This window comes from Jatropha curcas, chromosome 11, assembly GCF_041381405.1.
Source record: "Jatropha curcas cultivar XTBG-Jc1 chromosome 11, XTBG_Jcur_1.0, whole genome shotgun sequence".
Lineage (NCBI taxonomy): Eukaryota > Viridiplantae > Streptophyta > Magnoliopsida > Malpighiales > Euphorbiaceae > Jatropha > Jatropha curcas.
The window spans coordinates 25,577,139-25,587,662 of NC_143161.1; the positions used below are offsets into that span (position 1 = coordinate 25,577,139).

The window sequence follows — 10,524 nt, forward strand, 5'->3', positions numbered from 1 at the left end:
CACATATCTTAATTTTCCCCTACAAACTGCAAGATAATTATACCAGAATACTTTCTTATATCTATCGAAGAGTGGTAGATAAATGAAACGAGGGCACTCAACTTTATTAAATGGATTGATTCCAATCAATACATCGGACTTATTAATCCAAAACAGCATTCCGTTATATGGAATGCCAATAATGTTCAAACAAGGGAATGGAAAGACTTGAGGCGTCTAAGGCACAATTTTTCACTCTAATTAGCAGAATCAGAAGTGAAAATATGAACTTTAAGGTCCTTGCCATTGTAAAAAACATATGGAATTCTAACCACGGCATTCTTAAAACTACTACCGCTGCCTTAGAATATAAATCCAAAGCAACAATTCTTTTGAGGAAGAGGACAAGGAGGGACTTGAATCCATCTTCTAGTAAGTGGATTACATATATACTAATCATTATAATCATCATCAGACAACGAAACAACAAATCTTGTCTGACGGCTGCACAGTACCAAATCTTGGCACCACCTTATCACCACGGCTATTTCATAAGGTAAGTAAGAGAAAGTAAATTCGTGGGACTTGAAAATACTCTCTTCTGAAGTCACCAATAGTTCAATTTATTCCGGCATTGCATCGATACGACATAAGGAGAGAAGAGGTATTGTTGCTTTCAAGGAAGCAGTGAACGAAATAAGGACTAGACATAAGAGCGTACTAGTGCTTAGAAAAAAAGCATGCAATTCTTGGCTGATTTCAACAGGAGGCGGTGCAGAATTTCGATTAGTAGACCGTCGGGAACATCTTTGATGCTTGTACATCCACATTATAAAGGCAAATGCTTCTGCTTGCTTGTTAAAGATCCCCGATTGCTTCTGCTTGCTTGTTCCATTGTAGAATTAGAGTTAGAGAAACAGCAATTAATCCAAACAAAGACAATCTTTCATTGATCCCCAATTGTGAAGAAGAAGACACCTAATTTCCACCTCTCTCTCTTCCCTTGTAAATGATCTTACACGGTGAAGTCACGCGTAGGACCTGAGTTTTAAGGATTCATAAGGAAAAGAAAGCTACGTGGTGTCTATGTAGCCACAAAAATCTTTGTACTTTTAAGTTGATTTTGGGATTGGTTTCCCGCTCAAGTCCAAGTCATATTATTTTTAATTCACAAATAAGTTATTTTTCTTAGAAAAACTTACTTTTCTTTTTTATAATGTTAATGGAGAAAATTAAATCTATTTACAATTTAACTGATTTAAAAAAAAATTAATGGAGAAAACTATTTCTTATTTAATATATTACACATATAGCCTTTTTAATTGTATGTAAATAAAATGAAATTATTCAACTATTAATTAATAAAAGAGTCTCTGTGAATGCTAATCAAATAATAGTCTGGTTGGTCCTACTTATGTGAAGAGTGAGAGTTCTCGAATTTGAGTCCTATTAACCACAGTTATTTTCACCAAATTGATGAGTTAAGGGGAGGGCTATCTCTCGTTGTGTAGCTTAAAAATTAATTGGTTATTTTATTCAACCATTAATTGTAAATAGTAGACGTTTGCAATAATTAAAAGAATGGACATATATTATTATGTAATTATAGTGTTAATAAGTCTTAAGAATTAGTATTGGAAAATATCAAATAGATATAATTACAAATTTGGTCTATGATTTTTTAATACGCCTTTTAATTTTTATTATTAAGTATTTAAACTTCAAATTTTCAATGAAGTTTTATGGTCAACTTATATCAGTATTTTCAAAATTAGGATAACCCATTAGATCGATTTAACAATAAATCAATTACTGGTCTAGTTTGATTTAACATTTAAAATCAGAAAATTAGATTAACCCGTAAAATTCTTTTTATTTTTAAAGGGAATAAAAAATTAATTTAATCATTATCTAAATTCTTCAAAAATAAAAAATATATCCATAATTAAGAAAACTGTACTTACTTTAAATCAAACTCGCAAATAATAGAATTCCAAAATAACCACCAAAATCTAACTCTTTTCATTTCTCTCTTTTAAGTAAAGCGCAGTGTAGACGCTCAATTTTTGCCTTAAAAAGATTCGATAATTTTTTGTGAGAAAATGAGTTTGAGACCTTCGACAAATTTGATTCTCGGATCAATAATTTGAGTTTAAAAAATATGACCTGTCGGGTTATTTTCACGTTTTCAAGGTCCGCATCGAAAGAGGGCCCAGAAAGGGTCTCGGGTGCACTCATAACGCATCCCGGTGCACTATTATGTTTTATGTGCGGTTCGGACTGATTTCGTGAAAATATGGCAAAACTAATCAAAATCGAGCGAATGATTAATTCGAATTGGTTTGATTCAAATGCAAATATCGTCTCAATTCAATCACGTGTCCACAGACTCTGATTTAATTTTTTGGCTTGATTCAAGTCGATTTGAACCAAACAGATCGTTTGCTTCTTTTAGTTTGAGGTACTTGAAGATTAGGCCCCTTTAATTTTAAATTCCAGTGTTACTTTTCTACTGTTCTTTCATCAAATCAGACCCAACTCACAGCGATTTATAACTGATCTAACTGACGGATCCGGTCTGATTTTTAAAAATGCTGAATATTTATCCTCCATTAAACCCGAGAGACACAAAGATAGTTGGTAACCCTTACCTAGACTCAGAGACTCAAAGACTGATACTCAGTGAGGACGATGGACATGCTATTGCTCTCCTCCCCTTCTCCTGTAACTTCCTCTCCAAGACCGGTTCTTCCTCTCTCTAAACCCTCACCTCTCTCTTTCAATTTCAAACCAATCTCTTCTCCTCTAAAAACTTTCTCACCTCTCAAAGCCTCTAAAACCCTAACTCCCCAATTTTCGGCGCCACAGACGCCGGCCACCGCAATGAGAGGAGCAGAGTCCGATGCCATGGGGCTGTTGCTGAGAGAGAGGATTGTGTTCTTAGGTAACAATATTGATGACTTCGTTGCCGATGCCACTATCAGTCAATTGTTGCTTTTGGATGCTCAAGACCCAACTAAAGATATCCGTCTCTTCATTAACTGTCCTGGTGGTTCTCTCAGGTAAAGAATGCGTTTGGCTTTTGGTTTTCTCTTTAAAATTTATCAAAGGTTTTAGATTTAGAACCATAGAATAAGTGAAATTATTTTGTTTTAGAAATTTCTCATCTTCTAAAGCTAAATAGTGACTGCATTTTCAGTACAAGAACTGTGATTTATGAATGCAATAGCTTTCCATGAAGAAATGCTTCCAAGTAACATAGGAACTGTTGTTTTCATTCAAAGCAGTGTGGAATTCAAAGGGTTGCAACAACTGCTAGTTTTACTTTTTATGATGATGGTAATCTTTTTGTTGATATGTTTTATAGAAGAAATAAATTTGTTTTAGTTGCGGTTATTAGTGAAAGGTATGCAGAGTTTGCAGACCATTTCTTGGCTGCTTCTTTGTAGGGGGTTGTGGTATTGTATACTCTCTTTTTTCTATACAAGGGGAGAGATCATTCTTTGGACACTGTAACAACTGTTGTGGAGTTGATATTGGTAATGATAGAGATAGGTTCATACCATTGTGGTTATTGTGGAGTTTGTGGATTGAAATTTGTTGGGTTTTATGGGATAGGAGAACTTTATCAGTGAGTTTAAGTATGGTGTTTCAGGAGCTTGTTTTCTTATTGAAGACTATTTTAAAGGGACTTTTTAGATTCCAGATCTCTTTCTATCCTTTGTTTTCTTTTTGTTTTTTAAACTGGCATTTCTCTAGTACTGCCTGTGCATTAGGTCATGCTTTCTGATGAAGTTTAATTTTCCAATAAGAAAGGAAACATTATTTTTTAATATCATCCTGCATTTAACTACTTGATTTGACAAGGCTAATTCAGAGCTGGAAATAATGAATTTTTGCTGCTAAACATTCTTGGAATTGATTAACTATGTAGATTCAATTTCTACTCTAAGAACTCTTGTTTCATAATCAACGTCAGAAATAAGCTATCTGCTGTTGTTTAATTAATCTGCTGTTATTTAATTAATGACTTTCTGTGAAACTCTGCTTCTGTTGTACTAATTTGTAGGACCAAGCCAATGCTGGTAGTTTTGATGTTAAACTGTATTTCTGTTTGTCTTGAGTATTTGTTAGAGGTAATATTATTAATAGCATAATAGTGTCTTACTTTGGACTTGCAATGCGATGCTGTTAATTGATCTTGATGACCATACATTTTGAGTGCTGTTGGAGCTAAGTGCAACAGATAAAGCGTAACACATACTAAAGAAAATAGAGTATGCGTTTTGGAGACTAAATGTGCAGTAATTTTCATGAAAAGAATTTTAAAACGCAAGAAAAAAAAGGTTGCAAAAATCTCACAGACAGGAAGCAGCTTAATGTTTATAAAAGAAACAAGAAACGGAAGACATACTAACCTCAAGCTTTGATTCGGAGGAAAATGGTTTGGGTTTTTGTGATGTGGGAATTACACTAGTTACTGCTATAGGTTACTATTCATTGTAAAGCAACAGGTGTATTTTAGTAATTTTTCATATGTGAAGTGGTGGCTATATGTGTGTTTTAAGAATTTAAAATCAGTCTAAAATCTACACTATGAGATTATTTGAAAGAGAGGAGCCTTGTTCTCTTATTTAAGACTCTTGACTCCAATTAGAATTAGTATTTCTATTGGACTATAAATCGATGTGATGCTCCAATATTGGATGCAATATCTAGACTATATATAAATGTAGGAATATTTTTTTTTTTTTTTTTTTTTTTGGGGGGGGGGGATAATGGGATTTTCGATATCGCCTTTAATGAAATTTGGAACATCCTAAAATAGCCTTAGTCATAGCCAATTCAAAAATTACATTTTATACCAACGAGGGTCCGGATGAGTGGTTCGGCACTCTTCTTCCTTAAGTGAGGTCAAGGGTTCGATCCTCATGAATGAAGTAAATACTCGCTGGGAGCACTTTACCCCTTCTTGGGCCGACCCGATACGAGCAAGATTTAGTTCTAGTCCAATGACGGGATACCTACGGTTAAGACAAAAAAAAAAAAAAAAAAAAAAAAAAAAAAAAAAAAAAAAAAGAGGAAAGTATATTCTTCCTTGAAGAGGGTTTATTTGGAGAGAATAGAACGTTTATTTTATGTACTCTTTTTGATTAATTAATTAACTTATTTATTTTAAAATTTGCAACGTAGAAAAATGGAGAACCAAAATTAGATCCTAGCATTATTTGCTTTGTAATTTACATTTATTGAATTGGATATAATTTTTTTTTGGTCTATCAACATAAAATTTCATTAAATTACAACATTTCCAGTTAAAGAAGAAGTTGATTTTTAAAATTCAAATTGGTAATTTTTTTAATATAATTTGTTTCTTATTATATGTTGAGTTTCAAAAAGAGTTATATTCTTAATAACAAATTTTGTATTTTTTATTTTCTTTTTCGTTACTGAATTAATTTATAACTGCTATCACTTTAATTTAGTAAAAGATTATATCTCCCTTGCAATAATAGATGGCCTCTTGATGATTAAATATTTTAAATTTTCTTAATACTTTTTCTATTATATTCTAAATCTGTTTTACTTGAAAGAAAATAGTATTTATAAAACTAAAAATAACCTAGAACTATATATTTCTATTTTGGGTCACTTTTTAGGGTTTCAAGAATTTGTGTGTATGTGCATATATTCCTTTCTTCAATGCATTGAGTAAGTAATACTATCACTATAGCTAAAATAATTACCATTATCAATTTAGATAATCTGTTCGTTTTTTTTCTTTACGCAACAGTAAAAAATAATTTATTATTATTTTTCATTATAGTTGTATGTAGATATTGTTTGGGGTTGAGAGGAGGAGGTTGAAGATTGAGTGATGACTTGATTTTCTTTTTGGGCATTTATTAAGGTTTTAAGAATCTGCATTTATAAATTAAGGACTGAATGATTAGGTCTAGAGATTGAGTTGGATTTTATTTTGAGACCACTTCACTATAAAAAAAATTGAATTAAGTATATAATAAGTAACATTACAAGTAACTTGTACGACAAAGTCCGATGCAAATTAAGTAATTGGATTTATTTTAATCTAAACAAAAATTTATGTTTTAATATTATATAGATAAAAAAATTAAAAGAGTACAAATATGTAACGAGCATAGTCAACGTAGAAGGCACGTCATAAAAAAAACTAGTTACATTAATGGTACTTCTTTTAGTCGCTTGATGCAATTGAATTCCATAAAATATGGAATTTTGATAGGAGTGAGTTCTAAACCATATTAGTGTGAGGCTGGTGGTTTCATCTGACATGTTCACAATGTTTTTGCTTAAATTTGGTTGAGTAAGTCTGATCTACCTAATTTGATTTGCTTTTGGTGATCCTAATACACTCTAGTTTCAAATCAGTCAAACTTTGAGCTTGACATCTTTCATCACTTATAATGGTAATTAAAATGGGAGAGCTTTGAGGTCCAAATGCAACATAAAGCTATTTAAGCATTTTAAATGTATCCAATCATATGCAAAGCAATTGAGTAAATCAATTGTCAAATCACATACAATTGGAATGTAGCATCTTTACTGTCTTGGTCCTATAAACCATACCCATTTTCATTGGCAGTGATGTTGGCACCTTCAAAATTTCATGGGATTGTTAGCATAAGGGTTTCCTCAAGGTCCAAGTCATACCTCAGGTGCCCTTGACAATGCTAGATTTATCAAGTTTTTGACTACAGATGAAGAAAGTTAGCTTATTGTGGCTTGTGGATTAGTTAACATTGATGAGCATAAAGGATATTCTTGCAAAACGAATTTTCCAAATCCTTAAATGGGATATGAGCTGAACTAGGGAAGAAAGACTTGTGATCTTGATTCATCAGCAAAAGCCACAGTTTTCGTTGGAGGCTGACATCCTTGTTAAAGACATTACAATTTCAGTACTTGTGGATCTATAACGGATTAGAATATTTTATTTGAGAAGCATTGTGGATTGGTATCTTTCATGCCAACGAAAGCTTGATTTGGAATTTTCTATGTTTTTGAATTTGTGCATTGTGAATTACTTGGTTATTTCTTGTTCTCTTCACTTGTCAATTTCGTAGGCTCTAAAAATAGATGTCATTTGTCATCCCAACATAAGGGTTTTTTTTAATTTATCTGGAATTAGAATGGCAAGTTAAAAGATTAGTTTGTAATTTATTCTCTCAATTTAGGAAGTTAAACTTATTAGCCCCTATTATTGTAGTTGTTCTTGAGAATGGAAGAAGTTGAGTTGTTAAAGGGAAATCCAACTAGGTTTTGACTTCTCGCAGAAAAAATAAAAGTCTTTAAAGCTGCACACCAGGAAATTTTACTTCCTGACATCGTATGCCAAAAAGACATTCCTATCATGGATCCCCTCCCTCCATGCTTCCCTTTCTTGTGGTTATCTACTAAGTTATGTAATTAGAGTGTGATCACAAAAGCTACCAGAGATAAGCTGTTCAATGCTTCTGTCCACGGGCTTTGGCTTTAATGCTAGTCATGATGTCGGCTGGGGAAGTACCTTAGATTTGAATTTCTTATCCAAAAAGGATGCAAGGGAAAAAAGTAGTAAAGTCTGTAATGCCACTAGAAATGATTATTTAGGATGCCAGTAAGGAAGTTGTTATAGTATAAGCCTGATTTGTGATTCCAGCTCGCTTGAAGAGAAAGACCTCTTAACATTTATTGTTTTTTGTTTTTTTTAGCACCAAACTTAGTAAAGGATTTTATGTTTTAATAGGGTTATTTAGGAATTTTATATTTTGATAGGAGTACATAGCAATGTTCTAATCAAATTTCTCGTAAGGTTGTAGCCTCTGTAGAAATGTTTGTTTTTAATTGAATTAATATTTTGGGTGAACCTAGGGTCTTAAATTAGTAGTACGGTTGGATGGGTAAATAGACTCCTCATTCAATGTGATATGAAATTTTTTTCGGCTGCCACTGAAAACGACTGTATAAATTAAAAAATAAAAGAGAAGTAATCACAGTTGGATAATTAGGCATCTTCTTGTTCACAATCCAGACTTCATACTTAATTCTGACATAAATCATCCATGTACTGCAGTTTTCATCTTCAGGGATGATAACTAAATCCTATTTCATATCTTCCATCAAATAAAGAACAATGAATGAATGTGAAGTTTGTAGGATTTATTATCGTATTATTGCCCTTCAGCTCTGGAAAGGTGGAAGGACCATGTTTGTAGGTTATTGCAGACTATATATATTTATCCAATGCCATGTGTAAACAACAGTAATATCTACCACTTCCATTTCTCACTTTCTGTTATTATCTGTTTGTCTCAATAGCAAATAAGGTTAGTTCAGCATCCTCCAAATATAGGTTAATCAGATGTAGCTATTTATTCTGTGCCCATACCCAAGTCCAAGAGCAATAGCTTAGAATATAGAATAAATTAATTTTTTTACCTAGAAGCGCACTGTTAGATGTTATTATATCGTGTTAACAATGCTTTCTTTTTGAACGCAACCTATGGTCAAACTATGCCTTGACAAATTATTTTGTTGAACTACTGTGGTTTGATTCTTCTGCTGAGTTGCATTTTACGTTATTATGTCAGTGCTACAATGGCTATCTACGATGTGGTGCAGCTTGTGAGAGCTGATGTTTCCACAGTTGCCCTTGGTATCTCAGCATCAACAGCTTCTATAATTCTTGGTGGTGGCACAAAAGGTAAACGCTTTGCAATGCCAAACACACGGATAATGATTCATCAACCTCTTGGAGGTGCTAGTGGGCAAGCAATAGACGTGGAGATTCAAGCAAAAGAAATTATGCATAACAAGAATAATGTCATTAGAATTATTTCGGGTTTCAGTGGTCGCACAGTTGAACAAGTTCAAAAGGATATTGATAGGGATCGTTATATGTCTCCAATAGAAGCTGTTGAATATGGAATAATTGATGGAGTTATTGATAGAGATAGCATCATTCCTTTGGCTCCTGTTCCAGAAAGGGTAAAACCAACACTAAATTACGAGGAAATGCGTAAAGATCCAATAAAGTTCTTGACGCCAGATGTCCCTGATGACGAGATATATTAGTTCATGCCATGTGCTACAAGGTACCTTTCGATGTTCCCTAAAAATGTTAGTGGTCAAACTTCATATAATAAATAGAATAACTTGCAGCTTACTTTTCCTTGAACCAGAATTCTTTGGAAAAGAGTTGAGAATAATAAAGGAAATGACTTCTTGACTTATTTTGCATTGTACCACTAATTATTGGCCTGTTTTTTCTTAGACATTGAAATGTAACCTTTGATGTTTATGTTGATAGGCTCTCAGCATATTTCATTCACAAAAAGAATTGAAAGGTTCGTGGGAACCTACTGTCAAATGCATTTTTGTGCTGCATTGCAGATAAAATGATATTCAAGAAAGCTACCGGACAGGCCATCAGGATACAAATATTGCAAATCTGGAACAAGGCTTTTTTTCATTATGTAAGCTGTAATCTTTATGTAGACTTTAGACTTTTCAAGTTATTGCAAAATTTGAACGTCGAATTGATATAAAAACAGTCGAATTGATATAAAAACATTCGGATTATTTCTCTTATTTGTTTCAATCATCCTACAGTTGAGAAATAAATGTAACACGGTTTGGTAGTTTACAAGTTTCTTCAGTATTTTGATATCCTTGAGGCCTTGATCTGTAATCACTGCAGTTCGAATAAAAAATAGCTCTTAAGCCCTCTTGTCATGAGGGAAGTTGAATCATATTAGGTACAGATACAGATATGGGGCCCTAACTTGAAATATTTGAATATTTAAAATTTTATATGTATGTGTAAAATGAATATTTTCTGCGTCTTAGAAGAAAAGAAAAAAAAAAAAAAGAAAGAATTTTAGGAATAAATTGAAATTTTTAACTCCTGTAAAAAAAAAAAAAAAAAAAAAAAAAAAAAAACAGTAACAATCAAAAACTGAGCATGACTGAAACAGAATATTTTGATTTGGTATTTGATTATAACTGGGTTAACCGAATAAGTATAATTTAATGTAAATAATCAATTTTTTTATTATACATACCTTCAATAAAATTGTTATTATACATCAAACAATACTATATTACTCTTCTAAAAAAAAAACTATATTACTACTAAAAGATAATTTAAAACTGTATTATTAAAAATAATAATATGCAACAAAAATTATATTTTATATATTAATTAATAAATAAATGTAATTATTTCAGTTATATTGATTACTATTTTGAAGTAATTGAATTGATAATTGAAAACCAATTTTCTTTTTTGCATACTGATAATCACATCAAACTGAAAACTCAATTTATTTGTAACAAAATAATCAATTTTTACCAATTTAATTTGAGTTTAAGGCCGCTTTTTCCTGTAGGCCATATTTCGCAATACTAATTGTTCTAGAAATTGTTAATTGTTATAAGAGTTGTAAAATGTTTTATTGGCTATTAGCTAGGAGTAGGGTTTCATACATTTCTAAACCTTTAAATACTCGTATAAATGTTACA

The 10,524-nt window shown here is 32.0% G+C and overlaps 1 protein-coding gene across 2 annotated transcripts; it reads left to right on the forward strand.

The window, feature by feature from the left end:
* The first annotated feature begins 2,589 nt into the window (after positions 1–2,589).
* CLPP4 (CLP protease P4) lies at positions 2,590–9,591 on the forward strand. Of its 2 annotated transcripts, none has more exons than XM_012215117.4 (3): positions 2,590–3,041; positions 8,592–9,095; positions 9,394–9,591. In XM_012215117.4, the coding sequence occupies exons 1-2, from the start codon at positions 2,671–2,673 to the stop codon at positions 9,073–9,075; spliced, it is 855 nt and encodes a 284-aa protein (XP_012070507.1). In that variant the 5' UTR covers positions 2,590–2,670; the 3' UTR covers positions 9,076–9,095; positions 9,394–9,591. The 2 variants fall into 2 exon arrangements, with proteins under 2 accessions (XP_012070507.1, XP_012070506.1); XM_012215116.4 differs by having other exon boundaries at positions 2,591–3,041; positions 9,311–9,591.
* The last annotated feature ends 933 nt before the right edge of the window (positions 9,592–10,524 follow it).

Excerpts from the sequence above, each read along its gene's own strand:
- CLPP4 (XM_012215117.4), top strand. The coding sequence starts at position 2,671 with ATGGACATGCTATTGCTCTCCTCCCCTTCTCCTGTAACTTCCTCTCCA. Across the intron at positions 3,042-8,591 it reads TGTCCTGGTGGTTCTCTCAG|TGCTACAATGGCTATCTACG; the intron begins GTAAAGAATGCG and ends TTATTATGTCAG.